General features: G+C 41.5%; 1 protein-coding gene across 4 annotated transcripts in view; it reads left to right on the top strand.

Annotated features, from left to right (window-relative positions):
* Positions 1-19238, top strand: part of APP (amyloid beta precursor protein) — a 242168-nt gene that overhangs the window by 94022 nt on the left and 128908 nt on the right. For all 4 annotated transcript variants that reach the window (XM_015424206.1, XM_015424208.1, XM_015424207.1 and 1 more), the window contains exon 3: positions 10049-10178. In XM_015424206.1, the coding sequence (XP_015279692.1) occupies positions 10049-10178 (130 nt within the window). The remainder of the gene's footprint in view (positions 1-10048; positions 10179-19238) is intronic.

Genomic DNA, 19238 nt, shown 5'->3' on the forward strand with positions numbered 1-19238 from the left:
CAGACAGGTAGAATGCCATAGACTACACCCTCCAAACCAGCCACTTTGTCCTGGGTAACAATTGCTGCCAATCTCCAGGTGAGGGCTACAGATCACTCACAATTACAACTGCTCTTCAGGTAGCAGAGATCAGTTCCTCTGGAGAAAACAGTGGACTCTGTCATTATACCCTGCTGAGGTCACCACAGCAAATTGACACTGTTTGCCCAAAGCCAGAGCACTGCCCCAGAGCCTCTTTCTAGATCTCGTTGTATTGCTTTCACAACGGGCTTTGCAGCTAGTGTATATATATATGTGTGTGTGTGTGTGTATGTATATGTGTGTGTGTGTGTGTATGGTATCAGATTGATCTAAGCAAGTCCTAGGTTACCAACTGAACTCTCCAATGCAAGAACAAGATGCATTTCTTCCTTTAGGAGGTGCTATTGTCCGAAGAAAATAAAAAGGTTTCAGTTTTGTTTTTTCATCTGGGTGGGTATTCTGTTTGTAATAATTGTTTGGATACACTATATTTGTAATATGCTAGTTGTGATAATTTCATGCCAAGTAAAAATGTCCATAGTCATATTTTATTACTAAAGTAACAGAATGACTTTCAATCTAGAAAAGACAAAAGAAATGCTAATGTAGCATTTTTTTCAATTTTTCCGAAAATTTCCGTTTCCCCCGAAAAAACCTGTAAAAAACCTCGGGTTTTTTTTCCGAGGTTCAAAATTTCTGGAAGTTTTACATCTCTAGTCATAAGGCATTTGTATGTGGTATTGTAGGAAGTCATAATGTGTAGGAAATATGTTTTAGAATTAGGTATGTTTGTTTTTTAGGGAGATATATTTTAAAATACTTCCTTTCGAATGCTTTTAGTATAAAATGGCTATTTTTAGCGATAGGACACTGGGATCTATAAATTTATTAGTAAGGAGTAATTTTGTAATAAATGTTTAAGAGATTATAAGAGCTTGAATATGAGAATCCATAGCTATGAAATTAATATAATGTAATTATGATTAACTAATTTGGAATGCTCTATCAAAATTAACAAGATAATAAGATATCATAACTTTCTTTAGGAAGTGAAAACCGCTTATTTGATATAAAGGCAACAACGTAGCTCTATGCAGATATTAAGAAATGTCTTGGTTTAAGTAATTAGATATAATATAAAGATTTATTTGAAGATATAAGTAGAACTAATACTGTATTAGTACATGTAGAAATAAATGTATGCATCATTCTTTTACTTTTGTATCCCCTTCCCTTTTACCCTTTGTACCCCATTTCCCTCTAACTTTTTATAATACTCAATTAAAAATTAAAAAACAGCCCCCCCACGAGTCCCAGGTACCCCAGGTCTATTTTTCATTAGAACCTGTGGGGCTCATTGACTATAATGGTCCCAATAGGCAACAATGGAGCTGGGGGAAAACAAATATTTTTGCACACCCATATCATGCTTTTCAATATGATTTGTAAGCTACCTTGAGTCACAGGGAAAAGTGGGATATAAATATTTGAATAAATAAGTAGTTTGGGTAGGTTGATAACATTTAAGCAATTTACTGTTTGTTAGATTAGGCAAGGTTCTGACAGTGATTGTTCCACCTCTGTTGTACTTAACCTGTAATGCCAATTGTCATATTTCACTAAAAAAAACCAACCCAAAAGTAGACTGCAAGTGTGTCCCCCCCCAAGTACTGGCATGTTTTCTAAGGCTCAGCACAGGGCAATGGTCTGAGGCCAGGTCTACCAATATAGTGGGGGGGGGTAGACCTGTTCTCTGGAGGACAGGTCTACCAATATAGTGGAAAGGGGTGGGTAGACCTCTTCTTCGAGGACAGGTCTACCAATATAGTGGACTAGGGTGGGTAAACATGTTCTCCAAAGTACAGGTCTACCAATATAGTGAAGGGGATGGATGGGATTTGATTTGATTCTGCTTTCTCTTATAATGTGTAAATTATTCATAAAATATAGTTTAAATGTAATTTTTTAAAAATTATGAGATTTTACAAGGTTATGGAAATAATCTTATAAAAACTAATTTATGCAATAATCGACTCAAATGTAGACTCGCTCACAACTTTAATGCTACTAGCTTTTTTGCTCACACAGTAAAATTTCTGCTCATAGCACTGTGGGGCTTTGAGGGAATTTTGTTGACAACCACTTGGATTTTAATCAGTTTTTTTAGAAATAAAATGAGTTTAGACACTTTTTAAAGACACGATAAGCCATGATAAGAAAGTCATCAAAGTTCCCAAGGCATTTTCGAAGTAAGAGGCAGTAGTTGATCTTACTTATTCTCCCCTAAGACAGTATACCAAGGACAAAGTGTTTGATAGGGAAACTCTATTACCCCACCCATTATCTCCTACTATGACCAATCAGAAAGACATGCCAAGTCAGAGTTTACCAGCTGCTGTCCTTTATGAAGTTTCTCTACTATTTGGCATTGCATTTTATGCCACACGTAGCCATGTCCAACAAAGTGACATTTATAGTAGATCCAGCCCTCTTAACAGATGAGTTTGACACCACTGGACTAGATGATACAGTGGGAGGAAATTAAATATTTTATCTCAGAATATGGCAGATTGGGAAAGCGAAATGAGTCTTTGGGAAATTAGAGAATATTTGATGAAACAGGATATAATTTTATTACAAGTGTCATGAGTTTCTAACATGGTATGGGGGAGGGTTACATACTTTCTGGAGGCCTTTAAGAAGGCCAAGACAGAACATTTTTCTGTGGGTATTGTGTGCATAGCTTCCACAAGTCTGGCAATTAAGATCACAGAGCTTCCCAGTGAGCCCCCATTGGCGATGACTCTATTTATAATTACATAAATTGACTGTGATTATAATTAATGCCTACATTCCACCCGAGCACTACGGTCTGGGACCCAACACCTAGTGGGGTATAAATTGAATTAAATAATACATTAAATAAATAAATAATGCCTAGATCAGATCTAGTAAAATATTGGGGTAAATTGGACAAGTTTATCCAGAAGATTACGAACGTGTACCCTTTGGCAGCTCTTATGCTGGCAGGAGATCTAAATGCCCATACTGGCAGAACTAATGAATGGGGAATAGTTATCAACTAACTCTATTGGATGTTTCTTTGATTCGCGTAAATCTAAGGATAGTAAAATAAATAGCACTGGAAAAATGCCTGCATCCCTTATTGTCAACAATGGTTTACCTATAGTAAACAGCTGCCTTCTGTATCAGTCACTGTGGTGCCAGTGTAATTGATCGCCAGAGTTGTTTAATCCAAACTTTATGTGTTACTGACTGTAGAGAGAGTGACTGTGTCTACCCTTAGAGCCTGTATTACACTGGCAAAGAAATAAGTTTTCCTAATTTGTTTTTTATTATTATTGTCTAAGTCAAAATTGTGATAATCTCAGACCTGTAAAATGGAATAAAGAACTTGAGAAAGAAGTGGTGAGGTTAATGACCGTCTATGAACTTTAAATATCTACATGCCAATAAAGGTTGTCTGTCTAAACTTTAAATATCAGTTTCCCCTATTTGACCCCTACGAATAACCTTTTATCTCTAGGTAGACTATTTAGGCTGTTTCAACCACTGTATATATCCAATTTGCAGACTTGAGATAACTATGGCAGGATGAAGTGACATAAGTTGTTTGATGCTGATTGTAAGAGGGCAGTTAGTTACAAACACAGCAGTTTAGTTCATACAACAGTAAGGAAACATTCAGAGTTGCTCTGGCTTAAGCATGAATTTTTAAAAAGTTAGTAAAAGCTAGAAAAAGGGCTTTGGTTTTGAGTGAATGGAATTCTTTGATCCAGGCAATCAAATCCAAAAACAGTAAAATCTTCTGGGGTATAGTGGCAAACAAGTTAAATTGAAGATCTCCTGTGCCTTGCTATATCCTTGCTAAGCACTGGGGAAAGCCTTTTCCAGCTTTATTTGCTGCACCCAAGATGGACACTGCTGATATTTGAGTCCACTCTCTTGAAATGGATGAATGACCTCCAATAACTAAAACAGAGATCAAGGGTTTAATAAACCGGGTGACAACTGGTAAGGCATCAAGTCCTGACTTGCTCCCTTCGGAACTTTTTCACTCAAATGCTGATTGGTGGGCATAATTACCATCCTTATAGTTCGTTATCTATAGTGGAAAAGCTATATGCTTCCATTTTTATAGCTAGTTTTCAACCCGGTTGGAAGAAAATACAATTATAGGTTGAAAACAGGCTGGATTCTGGAAGGGCGCTAGTGCTGTTGGTCATTGCTACACATTCCAGTACTTGATAGACAAGTATACTAACATTAAAGAGGGCATGCTGGTGGTAGCATTCATGGACCTCAAGGCTGCTTTTGACTCAATACCAAAAAAAAGGCTCTGGGAGAAGTTGAGGAACACTTCTGTGGACAGAAAATTATTATTTTTGACTCAACAACTCCATAATTTCCCTTCTGCTCAACTGTCAAATCAAATTACATTTAATGTGAGCATGAAGCAAGGTTGCATCATTGCACCACTGCTATTTAATACCTTTATTAAGGAATTGTATTCCTTCTTGTCCCATAATGATTTCCACTCACTATATTTAGCCCCCCTTAAATTACTAGCTCTACTGTATGCTGGTGATACAGCTTTGCTTGCAAGATCGGGAATAGGAATGTGTAGACTCTTAGATTTCTTCCCAGATTATAGTTCCAAAGAAAGCCTGATTTTTTCAGTAAGAAACGAGGGCAGAGAATGTTCAAAGTGGCAAATGCACACAAAAGAACAGTGTATGACCTGATGCGTTTCAGTTCACAAGAGCCTTCTTCAGTACCAATATGTGCCTTCCAGTTTAGGTCCTAAGAGTGCAAGTAAAATTGCCTTATCAGGGACAATGTGACATCAATATGTAACAGTTACATATTGATTGCACTCTCAGGACCTAAACTGCAAGGTACATATTGGTACTGATATTATTTCCAGTATATGCAACTACACGAGGCTAGATATATTTGTGGCCCTAAATAAAAATCTTTTGGTGTCATTCAATTCCAGATTGGAACATTCCATTTTTGGTCCTATATTAGATGAAGAAGAGAAGAAGAGATTGGATTTATACCCCACCCTTCACTACCCAAAGGAGTCTCAGAGCGTCTTACAAACTCCTTTCCCTTCCCCTCCCCACAACAGACACTCTGTGAGGTAGGTGGGGCTGAGAGAGCTCGTGACGTAATTGCTCTTTCTCAAGAACAGCTCTTATCAGAACTACGGTTTGCCCAAGGTCATCCAGCCAGGTGCAAGTGGAGGAGTGGGGAATCAAACCCGGTTTTTCCAGATTAGAGTCTATGCACTTAACCACTACACCAAACTGGCTCTCTATTAATTGTTTATTGGCTTACAACATATGTTACAGGGACTTTGCTGCATGGTGTACTTTGTACTATTTGTGAGCTGAAATGCATCAGGTCATTTCACTTTGAACATTTTATGAGGCTTTATTTGGGGCCCTACAAGTTTTTGTTATATGTCTTTGAAATAAACACTCTTTTGTCTATACTTATTTATGTTTTTCACTTTTGGCCCTCAATTTTCTAAATTTCCTTTGGAGGTTCTTGCATAGCTGCAATTCATGCTTTCAGTGCCAAGGCTTCAGGGTGCCCATTGTACACAGCAGGCATTCGGATTAATGCAGTAACAGAAATAGGTTTAGATTTCTAGTAATTATTGTAATCCTACTCTGAGATTTGTTTCTATAAAATTTAGCTTTAAAATAATGATTCTTTTAAGTGACTGTCAAAAGTTAGAGCCACACAAAGGTGTATGTCTTCCTTACTAGCTTTATGCTCATCCCCATCTGTGACTGCATACCTGTGAAAGAGTGGGCCATGCTTCCCTAAGTAAACTTCATGAACCTTATTTTCCTACAAAACTTGATCATGATCTGATGTCACTGAGGTTGAAATGCTTTGTGGAAACTTCTGTTTCCCTATATCTGTGTTGCAAATATTTAATTAAGCTGAGAAACACAAAACCATGTTTCTGCTGTACACTAGCACAAAGACATTTCTGTCCCCTGTTGGGAAAAAAATAATAATCTGGTCATTGAAATAAAATAGAACAGAAGACTTCTTTATACTCTGCGTCCTCTGGTAATTATGCAGTGCTTGTTTGAAACAGGCTTGTTCTGCCACTGGACTGAATAAAAGTTATATTATTCAACAGTATCCAGAGGCCATTTTCATGCTGAAACTAGTTCAGGAATTTCCATTTAGACAATGTGTGGAGTGATATGTAAACTAATTGTTGAGCTTTGATTGAAGAAGTTATGCAAAAGACATAAAAGATATGAGCTGAATAGGTGGGGGACAGGAGAAAATGCAAAATCTGGTTCTACATCACAATTTGTAGCTATTGGTGATAGAAGATTTAATTAGCAATTAAACAAACCAAATGTTTAACAACCCAAATAAATCCTCATCCTAATTGGATGTGGTAGAAGAATCTGTAAATACAGAGGATTGGATGTGGTAGAAAAATCGTTAAATATAGAGGACTAGGAAGAAGGCTCGTTGTACCAAGAGACAACGGGTGCTAGCTGGGGTGGCAGGTGGTGGCCTCCCACCCCCCTGGCTGCTCCAGTCCCCGTTGGGCCAGGCGCGCGGCCCCCTCCCCCTGCCTGTCTGAGACCCCGGCAGGCTGGATTTGAAAGATGTAGTAGTCACTTCTAATTTATTCATGGTGAAGCAAGATGATCCATTCTTAGAGCAAGACAGAATATTTATACTTGAAGCTGCATGCAAAGAAGAGTTTGAGTTCAAAAGCTGGTTCACACGTGTATATGGAGTCTTGTTTTGCTGCTCTGTCATAAATATGGATGAACTACTTTAAGGCTAAACATTTGTATAAACAAGAGAGTGTATGGAAACGTTCATGTGATTCTTGTGATCCTGGCACTGAAAGAAGAGCAGCTCTTGAAATTTCTAACAGCTGTCCTGAGGTGCTATCTCAAGGCTTCCTTTAAGAATGTTTCCTCATGAAGTCATGTTCCTGCTTACATCTTGGGTAGAGAAAATAAGCAGTCTTGTACATGTGACTGTAAGGTACTGGTTTCACTCATGGATACATGGACTACGACATGCTAACTAGATGCGTTTATTGTACTTCACAACAAGAGAACACACATGGCCTGGCAAGGGCCAACTATATACACTCCACCCAGACACACCCACCGTTCGATTGGGGGGGTTGAATTTCCCTCCAAGGTCCTATTGGAGGACTCGGTAGTCTAGGATCCTTGGTCCCTATTGTGTTAGGAACCAAGCTAAGGACTGAGGCCGCAGATCCCTGGTGGCGGTCTGCGGACATAACACCCCTCCCCCCATAGTTCCAAGTTAACCTATGTCACATAGTCCTGTAGGTAGGCTGGCAGCTGGCGCTCTCGCAGGGAACGCCGGGGTGCTGGGACAGGGTTGCTCACGACTGGCTCCGAGCGGTCATCTGGGACACTTTGCTGCTGCTCTTCTGGCCCTGGTGGCTTGGTTGGCACCATGGCTGTTGGTGCCTCGACCAGGGCCAGTGGACTCGCACTGACGCTTGCCTCTGGTGCGTAGCTCTCAGGCCTGACAGGCCTCGGGGGGGCTCCTCCTCTGCCGGGAGCTGTTGCTGCCGTAGCTGGTCCACATGTTTCTTGAGGAGCTGGCCATCCTCCGTAGACACTTCATATGAGACTGGACGTGTGAGCCTGACTACCCGGCTCGCCAGCCACGGGGGCCCTTTCCCAAAGTTCTTAATGAAGACAGGGTCTTCCAGGAAGAACCTCCGGGGTGCCTCTCTTTGTTCGGTTAGCCTCCTCAACTCTGGCGCCCAGTCCGGATACAGCTGGTCTAGTAGAATGGTGGAACGGCAGCCCATCAGGAGTTCCATGGGGCAACGGCCGTTGACGGGGTTTGGAGTAGTCTGCTGAGTTAGGAGGAAACGGGCTAGTCGGAACTCCCAGTCTCCGTCTGTGATCCTGCTGAGGGCTTCCTTCGTGGTGCGCACCATCCGCTCCGCTTCTCCATTGGTCACTGGGTGGAAGGGTGCAGACCTCACGTGCCGGATTAGGTTCTGCTGGAGGAAGTCTTGGAACTCCTCCGAAGTGAAAGCCGCCCCGTTGTTGGAGAGTATTGTGTATGGCAGCCCATGGGTTGCGAAGATCCGGCGCAGTGCGCGGATGACTGCCTTCGTGGATGTGGTGGTGACACGGCTAATATCCAACCATTTGGAGTATGAGTCTACTGTGACTAGGAAGACCCGTCCTTGAAAGGGGCCAGCGAAGTCCATGTGTAGCCAGGACCACGGCTTGTGGGTGGACTCCCAGGACTGAGTGGGTGCGCTCGGTGGATTTGGATGTACCGGCTGGCAAGTCTGGCATCTCCACACCCAGGACTCGATCTCCGCATCAATCCCTGGCCAACAGACGTCACTTTGGGCCAGTGCCTTCCTCTGGACTTATTCCTGGGTGGGCTTCATAGAGCGTGGTGAGGATGCGTTGTCTCAGGGCATTGGGGATGACCACCCTATCCCCCCACAGGAGGTATCCCTTGTAGGCAGACAGTTCACCCTTATGGGTGGCGAATGCTGTAAACTCTGGACCTGCGGAGGCTGCGGGCCACTCCTTCACCACCCAGCCCAAAACACGGGAGATGACCCGGTCGTGGGTTGAGCGGCTGGCAACATCAGCGACCTGCAGGGCGGTTCGGGGAGGGCCTCTAGCAGGAGGACCCCATGAGCGGGAGCCGGGTCAGTGTCCATGGATGGGAGTGGCAGCCAGCTGAAAGCATGAGTGTGCCGCATTGCTTTCCCCGGGCAGAGTTCCAGGCGGTAGTTGTAACCCGCCATGAAGAGGGACCAGTGGAGGACCCGGAGGGAAAGCACCTGGGGGGGTGTCTGTTTGTCGGCCGCAAAGAATCCGAGAAGCGGCCTGTGGTCTGTCACGATAGTGAAGGGCCGGCCGTACAAAAAGTCGTACTATAGTGAAGCTCCAGCACTCAACTACTCTGCTCCACAGTAACCCCGCCTCCCCAGGTCTTGGTATTTTATGACCTTCTCCTGTTCTTTCTTTTCCATTCTGCTGTCTTCTGGAATTGCAATGCCAGTGATCCAAACTCTATTTCTCATTTTTTCTATAATGGTGTTATCAGAGGTGTTATGCTCCAAGCTATCTGTTTGTAATTGGAAGTCCCAAATAATTTTTGTTTCATCATTCTCCATGATTTTGTCTGGTTTATGCTTCCATGAATTTCTGGCTGATGGTAAGCCATACTTCTTGCAAAGATTCCAGTGTAACATAGCTGCAACTCTATTGTGACATTCTTTATTGTCAGTTTGAGCAATTTTATTGCAGGTACTGACCATGTGGTCAACTGTTTCATCCTTTGTCTTGCAAAGTCGACATTTGCTGTCTCACTGGTCTTCTGAATCTTGGCTTTCATAATATTCATATCTTGGGCAGCTAGAATTGTTGTTGTTGTTGTTACTATTGACTTCTGTTACTGTTCCTTTATCATTCTATTTCTTGCATATCTTTAAATACATGTTTGTCCGACCCATCAGAGTGCTCTTGATTTCTGAATTGGTTAAAATAAATCTGGGGGGGGGGAATAAAATACAGTTGCTTCTGTTTAAAAAAGGGGAGGATATATAGGAATCAAGATGATTAACTAAAATGCTATTATGAAGGGGAGAAAAATGGATGGATGAGTAACTGTTGACAAAAATTCCTTTGTATCTGTGAACTATTACTCTGCTGTCAGAAAAAAAACAAAACAGATATGGAACATGATTAAACTGTCTTTGTTGTGAATTATCAAAGTGTCTCCCTGGTACTTTAGAGAAGCCTCGTCCCCCCTGCCCCTGCATGCTCTATAAAATTTCACAGGCCTCTGTGTATAAAAACATAAGCAGACAAATACTGATACATAAGAATGTGCTGTGATACTAGTAAGCAAGAACATCAGTTACAGTGTTCAATAAAATTATTTAATTTTATTCTCTTCTGTTCTTTGTACTTTTGAATATTAGGTGTACCCTGAACTGCAAATTACAAATGTTGTAGAAGCAAACCAGCCTGTAACGATTCAGAACTGGTGCAAGCGAGGACGGAAGCAATGCAAAAGTCATCCTCATATCGTAGTTCCTTACAGGTGCTTAGGTAAGAGAATCTATTAATGTATTTCAAGATAGTCACTTTATTGTGTGGCATGTGCACTGTTTTCACTGTTGACATAAAAAAGCCTGTTCACTAAGCCAGGCAGATCCTGTTTGTGAAATAGACTTCTTTATTCCCTTTGTTCAATATTGCGTCAGTACATTTTGTTTGGAAGCTAATAATTCACAAGGAAGTAGCTATGAATAGCATAGTTTCACAGAAAAATGCTATTTTAGTCCTGAAGCAAACAGAAAAGTGTTAATTTTAGTTCTGAAGCAAACAGAAAGGTGGTAAAGCATGCAAAATGTATGGAAGTGTCTTTTTACTTCCATGTTTTCTGTGAGTGCTTCCTATGCAGCTAATTTGAACATTTGGGGGATGATTTAGCTGTGTTTTAATTGTGTAAGATTTTGAAATGAAAGACTGTTTTAATATGCATGTGCTCTAGTACATGGTTTTCCAGGAAGTACTTGAATCGGTGTGATACAGTGGATAAAGTGCTAGGTGTTTGGACATAGGTGGTTGGTTCTGTGAGTAGTCTTGAACATCTTGGTTTTGTAAGTAGCCTTGAACATATTACAATTCCTTGGCTTAATTTGTGATATTATTTTTTGTGCTGCAGAAGTTACTAGCAAGCCCTATTGAACGTAACTTTTTTTTTCACTGGAGAAATGACAACATGAGATAGAGGGGATGCAAGTTAGTGCTTGGAAGGTTCAGTCTTCCTGTAGGTCAGGGGTGTCAAATATATGATCCGGGATCCAGGACTGGCCCATCCAGGGCTCTTACCTGGCCTACAAGCAACTGGTATTATGGAAATATAAAGTACTCCCCTTTTTATGGTATCCCTTGGAAAAAACTAGCCTTGCATATGATTAAATACATTTATTGGGGGTTTTGTGGGCTCCCCAGTAAATCAATTGTTTTCACTGCTAGGAATCAGTTGCTTTTGTTTGTATTTTGTCTTTAAAAACAATATTGTTAATTGTGTCCTTTATAAAGTTTATATCGCCAGTATCTGGCATGACATTTTATGGCACACATGGCCCAGCCCGATAAAGTGACATTTATGTCAGGTCCAGCCCTTGTAATATCTTTGACACCTCTGCTGTAGGTGGTTAGTTCTAGCAGTGATGGAACTACATTGGGGCCAGAACCGAGGGTCCCTTTACCATCACTTTGTGACAGTCCCATTAGCTGCTGTTTTTAGAAGGCTCTGTGGAGCCGTAATTTGGCTCTCCTAATCTCTGTTGAAGAGCACCCCAGGCCTTGCTTTGATCTTTCCTCCTTGTATCTTTCACATTGTGCCTTACTTAGAAGGACAGTGCAGAAATTTAAGCTACACATTGCTTTGTTTACTGTGTCTTCATTACCCATTTATGACCCCAAGTATGACCTGCCCCTCCCTGCACAGCCTGTTTTTCCAGGTCCTTCCTCTTCCCAATCTGTCTCTTGCTGCATCCCAGCTGCCTAAGAGTCTGCTACATATGCTAACCGAGCTGGAATTTCCAGCCAAGTGGAATGTGTATCAGTAACTGCTTTAATTTATGTTACATCTGATGTAATGTTAAGATCCAAAAGAACTCTGGCCCAAAGGAGAACAGTGCATGTGCTTGAATTTCAGCAAGGGAATGAGTAGGATGCGCGGATATCTGGAATTACACAGAGGAGAGCTGAATTCTGTCTACTGATTTGTTTGAACATGTATATGCTGCATCCCCAGAAGACAGGCTGAGGCCAAGCTGATCTCTTTGCTTAGTAAAATTTAGAATGGGAATGGAAACAATAATTTCCTGAAAAATTCCATTTTGGAATTAAGAGTTGCAGAAGGATAGGTTCTAGCCCTGCAGATAACCCCCCCCACTCCAATACTATGGCCCTGTCCACACGAGGGGTTTTGGGCCGGGAGTGGGCCAGATCGGGGCCGGAGCAAACGGACTTGATCCCACTGCAACATCTGGGCAGCGTTGCACACCCGTCCCTGATCCGGCCCTTCCCCCGAAAAAACGCATCAAAAATGAACCACCTACCGAGGTGGTTCATCCATGCCGGCCGCATCAACGCGCCGCATCAACGCGCCGGCCCATCTTTCTGCCGGCATATCCCCGGCTCCTGCCTAAACTGCGCATGCTCAGACATGCGCAGTTCGGCAGTCTCCCGTTCCCCTTCGTTGCTTCCCCTGGCATCTGATCGTGCCGGGGAGGGAATGCGCCGCGGCTCAGGGGATCAATGTGATCCCGCCACGGCGTGTTTCTTTTGGTGCAGCTTTCAGAAGCCCCGCTTCAGCCCGTCCCTTTCCGCCCCGTGTGGCAGGGGCCTATGTTTAGTATCAATGGAGCACATTCTTTTAGGAAGTATCTCAATGAGTATGTTAACAAATGTTTATGATTATGAGTAAAGCATTCTTGTTAGTCACCTTTGAATGTACTATTTCACATAAATTGTTCTGCTATAAAATGTTAGGTGGTTTCAACTTAATGTGCAGGTCTTGTATTTCATTAACAGCAAGGAGATTTATTTCAGCAATATAAATATGTGCATTCTCATGCTGAAGTGTATGCTGGCTTTAATGCTGGCTTTTAGGGATGGTTTTCTTGGATCTCATGAGGTATATTGCTCTATCTTTCTTAAGTAAAATAGTATATGTGGCATGGCAGGCAGACATTAGACTGGAGTAAGTCTGCAAAGGATAACACTGTAAAGCATGCAGTCCAAAAACTAGTTAAATACCAGTAGGTCCAAACCTGTTATCCAAACTGATCTGTCTCTATTTTAGATGGGGGAAATTAGCAGGGAGACCAGACTGACAAAATAAGCATAACAGCTGGGATCTACACCTGTGTATACCAGGGTCTGTTTCAAAGAGTAAGACTCTCAAAATGATCTGGACTATTATTGAGAGAAAAAACCTGGTTAAATGTAAATCATACACTCCAGAGCAATCAAATAACACATGCAAATAAGGCTACAGAGAAACGGAGGTGTTTAGAGACATAAAGGGAGTTATGGGGTTATATTTACCATCCAGATGTGCAGAAGTCCGTGGAAGGGAGATCGTGAACGACCAGCGTATCACAAACAGAAGGGACCCAAATTGTGAGTTTGGAGGTGTTCCTCTGTTAGGCACCCTAGAGTGACATGCAGAGCTATGGTTGGGCAGCCATTTTATAGACTAGAGAAGGTGTCCTGACTGAGGGCAATGTTCTCTCTAAGCTGAGTTAGTGTGAGCTGGCTCACAGTTTTTTAGCCTCCAGTTCACAGATTTTTGTCTTAGCTCAGGAAGGATGGCTCCAGAGCAAACTAATTTATGCAGGAGCCAAATGGCTTGCTCACAGCTTTAATGCCAGAAGCTCACAAAGTAGAATTTTTGCTCACGAGACTCCACAGCTTAGAGGGAGCATTGCCTGTGGGGCAGGATTACAGGTCCGAACAAAGGACCATGCAGTTTCCCAAACTTTGATCAAAAGGTGTGATGGCACCCTAATGGGTGTATCCTGGAATGTGCATGACAGGTTGATGGCTGATACTATCTGATACTTCAGAGTTAATATGTTTTTGGTAACCCAGAGAATAGCCCAGGAAGAGGACCATAAATCTGATTTCCAGTGAAATGTTTACACTTTAAAGGACGTTTGGCCCAGGAAAGGGGCCATAAAGGACAGACAAGGTGTTTTGCAAAGAAATGTTGCTAAAGGAGTTTTACACATCAACGAGACAAAGGAGCTTTCAGAGAAAGACGTTCTCAATTATTGGGATGTGCTGGAATGCTGAGAACTCTGATACTTACCTGGGGGGGGGGGCAAATTGTACGAAGAAAAGACATATATTCAGCAAGCTCCCATGATCATATGTGTATCCGCTTCAAGACTACCCCCAGATTCAGGAACAATGCTTTGGGAGACTCTGGGGTACTTTAGAGGTGAAGCTGCCTGTAAATGTGAGTGTAACAGGCTTCCCCCTGATGCAGGGTATATCGGTAGGGTCACAAACCTGTTATCTTTGTCATTTTAAATTTTCTCAGTGAAGAAGTAATGGATTCTAATTTACCACCTTTACATCTGGGAGTAGCACCGCCATGGTTTCTGGCCATGTCAGAATAATTGGCAAAGTATTAGGCTTAAATGAAAATTTAAGCATTTTTTGTATTAAAGATCATCTGTTATACCAGGAAAGTTTTCTCCCCATAGTTTCAAGGAGCCACAGTATCATGCAGATTTTCACTGTAACTCAGATGTAAGATCCAAGAGTTTTAATAACCAAATAAATATTTATAGTGCTTGTTTTTTACTTGTAATACTGTATTGATTACTTACATACCCTTTCTCATATCCTACCATTCAACTAAAAACTAATTTCCAGGGTAACTAACAAAATCATGGAAAATATTTTGAATTAATAGTATCAAATCTCAAAACCGCAGTAGGGCACAGAAAAGCTCATGAGATCAAGGTACATTAAAAGCAGTAATAGAGCATAACCATTGAAACGAGGAAATCGGCAAGATTTCAACAGAAAAAAACCAACAATAATTCACATAAACCAGTACTATTAAGTTTTCAGAGACGGGGCTGGAAGTAGAAAGGATGAAGCCCTTACCAAAAGCCTGGGAGTCTTCATCCAGAAACCACTTTACATGCTTGTCAGAAAGCAGTTTATAAATATTTTAAATAAATATACTTGAAAGAGAACTACCATATTTACTTGAAAGGAAGATGAGCATGAATGTAAGATGATGCCCTTAAAAACCATTATATACACACAAAGTTATTATGGGACATAACTATAAGTTTTTTATGGCATACCTGGGAGGGGGGGAAACAAAACAATTAGTCTTGCATTTAAGCAAATACTGTAGACTAACACTAATCAACATTCCATGCATGGTCTCATTTCTCACCGCAGAAAAAGGTGAGAGGTAGAAGAACCTCAGATAATCAGGTAAAGTAGAATTTTGCAAGTAGTAACATAGCAGCAATAGCCGAATCCAGAAGACTAGTCTTTCACTTTCCCCACTTAGTTGCTTAATATGCCAGCCACATAACTTGACACCATTATCAAAATTTCTCGTTTGTAGAATGCCAGGTACTCTTGCATGATGAATGTATTTCCTTTTCATCTGATAACAAAGACATAAGACACATTTGTGACTCTTTGTGAAGGTTATTCTGTTAATCTTTTCATTCAGGTTTTGGAAGCTTTTCAAAATGTCTCCTATCATAGTGGCACATAAAAACCCTGTTGATGCAGGAAGTGGGGGAAATCGAAACGAATTAGATAAATTTAATTACTACTGAGGTTGCTGTACTTGAAACATTAGTTAAAATTAGTATTCAGGTTTTGTGGACAGTTGCTTTTCTTACATTGGGCATTTTCTTTTTTCCTTTTTTATTTATAATTTTTATTGCAGAACGAAAAAAAGGAAAATTACATAACAGCGCAGTACATTTTATATTTTAGAATGTACAAAAATGCAATTGGTATGAAACTTGAGTTAGTTGCATTGTTCAACTTATCAACAATTTAACATTTTAACAGTAGTGCAATTTCAGTGAAAGGTATATCTTAGATCCTGTTTTAAGTACTATACAGAATACATTAAAGTGTCACTGGTGAAAGGTGTCCTTAACAATAAAGCAGGTTAGTGGGGTAGGGTTCCCGCCAGCAGGAGGCAATAGCAGTTTTTGCTGTAAACAACATGATGCCAATAGTTGGTTTGGAGTGGTGTATAGCCAGTTGGTCCGGCCAGTGGTCAAGAAAAGAGAGCTTCAGGAGTTGGGGGGGGGGAGTGTGACACCTGTTATAAGTTGAATGTGATGTAAGACTAGTTCCCAAAAAGCCTGTATTCCATCACACTTCCACCAGCAATGTGCATATGTGCCTTGTTGTTGGCATCCTTTCCAACAGTAGGATGATTTTGTAGGGCACATATGTGAGAGGTGTTGGGGTGTGAGGTACCACCTGGTCATAGTTTTGAGGGTTTGGTGTTCCATTGAAATAATAGAGGATTTAAAAATCAGGGAGTTCCAGAGTCCAGACCATATAGCATCATCCAGAGGGAGAGTACAGTCCTTCTGCCAAGATATTTGGTAGGGCAGAGGACCAGGCGATGATTCTCTAAGCAATAATTGATAGAGAGCAGAGAGCAGACCTCAGTTATGGGATTCAAATAAATTTATGATAAGTTCTAGGTTTGAGGACCAGGCGATGATTCTCTAAGCAATCATTGATAGAGAGTAGAGAGCAGACCTCAGTTACGGGATTCAAAATTTATGATAAGTTCTAGGTCTGTGTGTGGTGTCTTCAGGAGGGTATTTTGTGTTGGTTGCATGTGTGTTGTAGTTGTAAATAAACATACCATGGTATTGATTGGTCTAGTTGTTGTTCAGTCGCACAGTCGAGTCCGACTCTTCGCGACCCCATGGACCAGATCACGCCAGGCCTTCTGGTCTTCCGCCGTCCTCTGAAGTTTGCTCAACTTCATGTTCGTTGCATCAAACCATCTCATCCTTTGCCGTCCCCGTCTTTTGACCTTCAATCTTTCCCAGCATCAGGGTCTTCTCCAGTGAGTGCTCCCTTCTCATTTGGTGGCCAAAGTATTTGAGCTTCAGTTTCATTATCTGGCCTTCCAGGGAACAGTCAGGGTTGATTTCTTTTAGGATTGACTGATTTGATCTTCTTGCAGTCCAAGGGACTCTCAAGAGTCTTCTCCAGCACCATAGTTCAAAAGAATCTATTCTTCGGCGCTCGGCCTTCCTTATAGTCCAACTCTTGCAGCCATACATGACTACTGGGAATACCATTGCTTTGACCATGCGGACTTTGGTCTAGAGCTAGTTCCAATTCTGATTTTTGCATTAATCCTCACCTTGAAGCTACATCACAATACCTTGTAATGTTACGTTCTGCCCAGCATTTCTTAGATGGTAACGGCACACTATCAAGGAACCAAGGTTGGTTGACAACGGTAGAATACCGGGAGAACTTTGGGATGAGTTTTCCTGCCAGTATGTTACGTTCTGCCCAGCATTTCTTAGACTATCAAGGAACCAAGGTTGGTTGACAAAGGTAGAATACCAGGAGAACTTTGGGATGAGTTTTCCTGCCAATGTTCTCCATAGGCGGATAGAAGGATAGAGAAAGATATGGTGATGTGCTAGTATCTGTGGGATGGGATCTGACACTCTAACCAAAGTCTCCATTGCATGAAGCACATAAAACAAATATGGGAACTCTAAGGTATCGAAGGCTTTTTCGACATCAAGGGAAAGGAAGGTAGAGGACACTTCAGATGTATTGCAATGTTGAAGAAGGTGGAGAGTTTTAAAGGTGTTATCAGTTAAATCTCTTTGGGATTTGGGATCAGCCTGCCTGATCTGGGTGAATGTATTTTGAAATTATATTGTTAAGGCGTTTTGCCAGCATAGATGTGAATATTTTAAGATCCTGGTTTAATAGGGATATAGGCCTGTAAGATGCTGGATGGAGAGGGTCCCTGTCTTTCTTATGTAGAACTACTGTTGTTGCCTGTTTCCAAGAGGGAGGGAGGTCACCTGTTTCTAGTATATGGTTGCATGTTTTAAGCAGTGGGTCTGCTAGTATGGGTGCAAAGCTTTTGTAGAACTCAGATGGAAAGCCATCTGGTCCTGGTGATTTGTGTAACTTGAGCATTTTGATAGTATCCGATAGTTCTTGTTTTGTAAGTGGTGTGTCCAGAGAGGATTTATGTATGTCGACAAGTACAGTGTGTATAGGGAAATTTGTGTGAAAATGTTGAGTGGATACATCTTGGGTTGTTTGCGCTTTGTACAGATTTGTATAATAATTTGTGAAAACCTTGTTGATAGAGTCTGTATCAGTTAGGATGTCTCTGCTGGGAGTGTTGATCGCTTTTATGAATCTTGAGATTTTTCAGTTCCTTTATTTTGTGGGATAACAGATTTAAGGTGCGGGGTGTTTTTTGACATTGGGCATTTTCATACTCACCCCCAAACCAGACATTCACCTAAAGCTGTTTTTTATGCTTAGATAAAAGTTAATATCCTATAAAGTCTACTTAGCACTAGGTGAAAGGGAAGGGGCAAAAATCTGGTACTACATAGATAAGTTGTATGTGTGTTTTATAACTTCACAGCAGTAACATAGAATTTCTTTTGCTGCTTTACTAACAAGCACCTTTCAAGCATGTTTGATTTGCTTAGAACGTGTGTTATAAATTTCAGATCTTCAGATACTAATTTTTAAGTGGCAATTTCTTATTTAATAGAAATCAGAACTAACGTGTCAATAAATTAGCATTTTAGCAGCTTTGAAAAGTTTGTATTGTATATGGACACTAGATACTTATGCTTCATTGATTACAAGAAAGCCTTTGACTGTGTCAATCATGACAAACTGTGGAGAGCCCTACAAGATCTGGGGTGCCAGTGAATCTGGTTAAGTTGATACAATCATTGTACATAAACCAGGGATCCACTGTGCAAACACCATACGGAGATACTGATTGGTTCAAGATAGAGAAAGGAGTACGACGAGGTTGCATTCTTTTAGCTTTCCTATTCAACATGTATGCTGAAACAATCATGAGGAAGTTAGAGACAGTTATTTGGAACCAGTTTTTGCCTTATGGGGGGCCCAGGATGTAGATTTGTTTGCTACAAAGCAGAATGCCAAGGCCCCCAAATTTTGTTGCCAGGCAGGCGCTCCTGGGGACACTTTTCAGATCCCATGGCAAGGGGCTCTGTTTTATGCATTCTCCCCATTTCCTCTTCAGAGTCACAGGGAGAGTCAAGAGAGAAGGTGCAGATATGCTCCTAGTGGCCCCATTCTGGCCTCTGTCCTGATGGACATGGCACAAGGCCAGTATTTTCCATTCCCAAGTGAACCTGATTTTATCAGCTTTGGCCCAGTGCTACATTGCCATGTCTGCTGCCTCAGTTTGGTTGTGTAGAGGCTCCAGAAAGAGGCCTAACCCCCCCCCCACACACACACACACAAAGTTAATGATGTTTTCCTACATTCATTTAAACCCTCTTCCAGGGGGCCTTACTTTTGTAAATGGAAGTG

Source organism: Gekko japonicus, unplaced genomic scaffold (genome assembly GCF_001447785.1).
Source record: "Gekko japonicus isolate JY-2015 unplaced genomic scaffold, Gekko_japonicus_V1.1 scaffold1418, whole genome shotgun sequence".
Taxonomy (NCBI): domain Eukaryota; kingdom Metazoa; phylum Chordata; class Lepidosauria; order Squamata; family Gekkonidae; genus Gekko; species Gekko japonicus.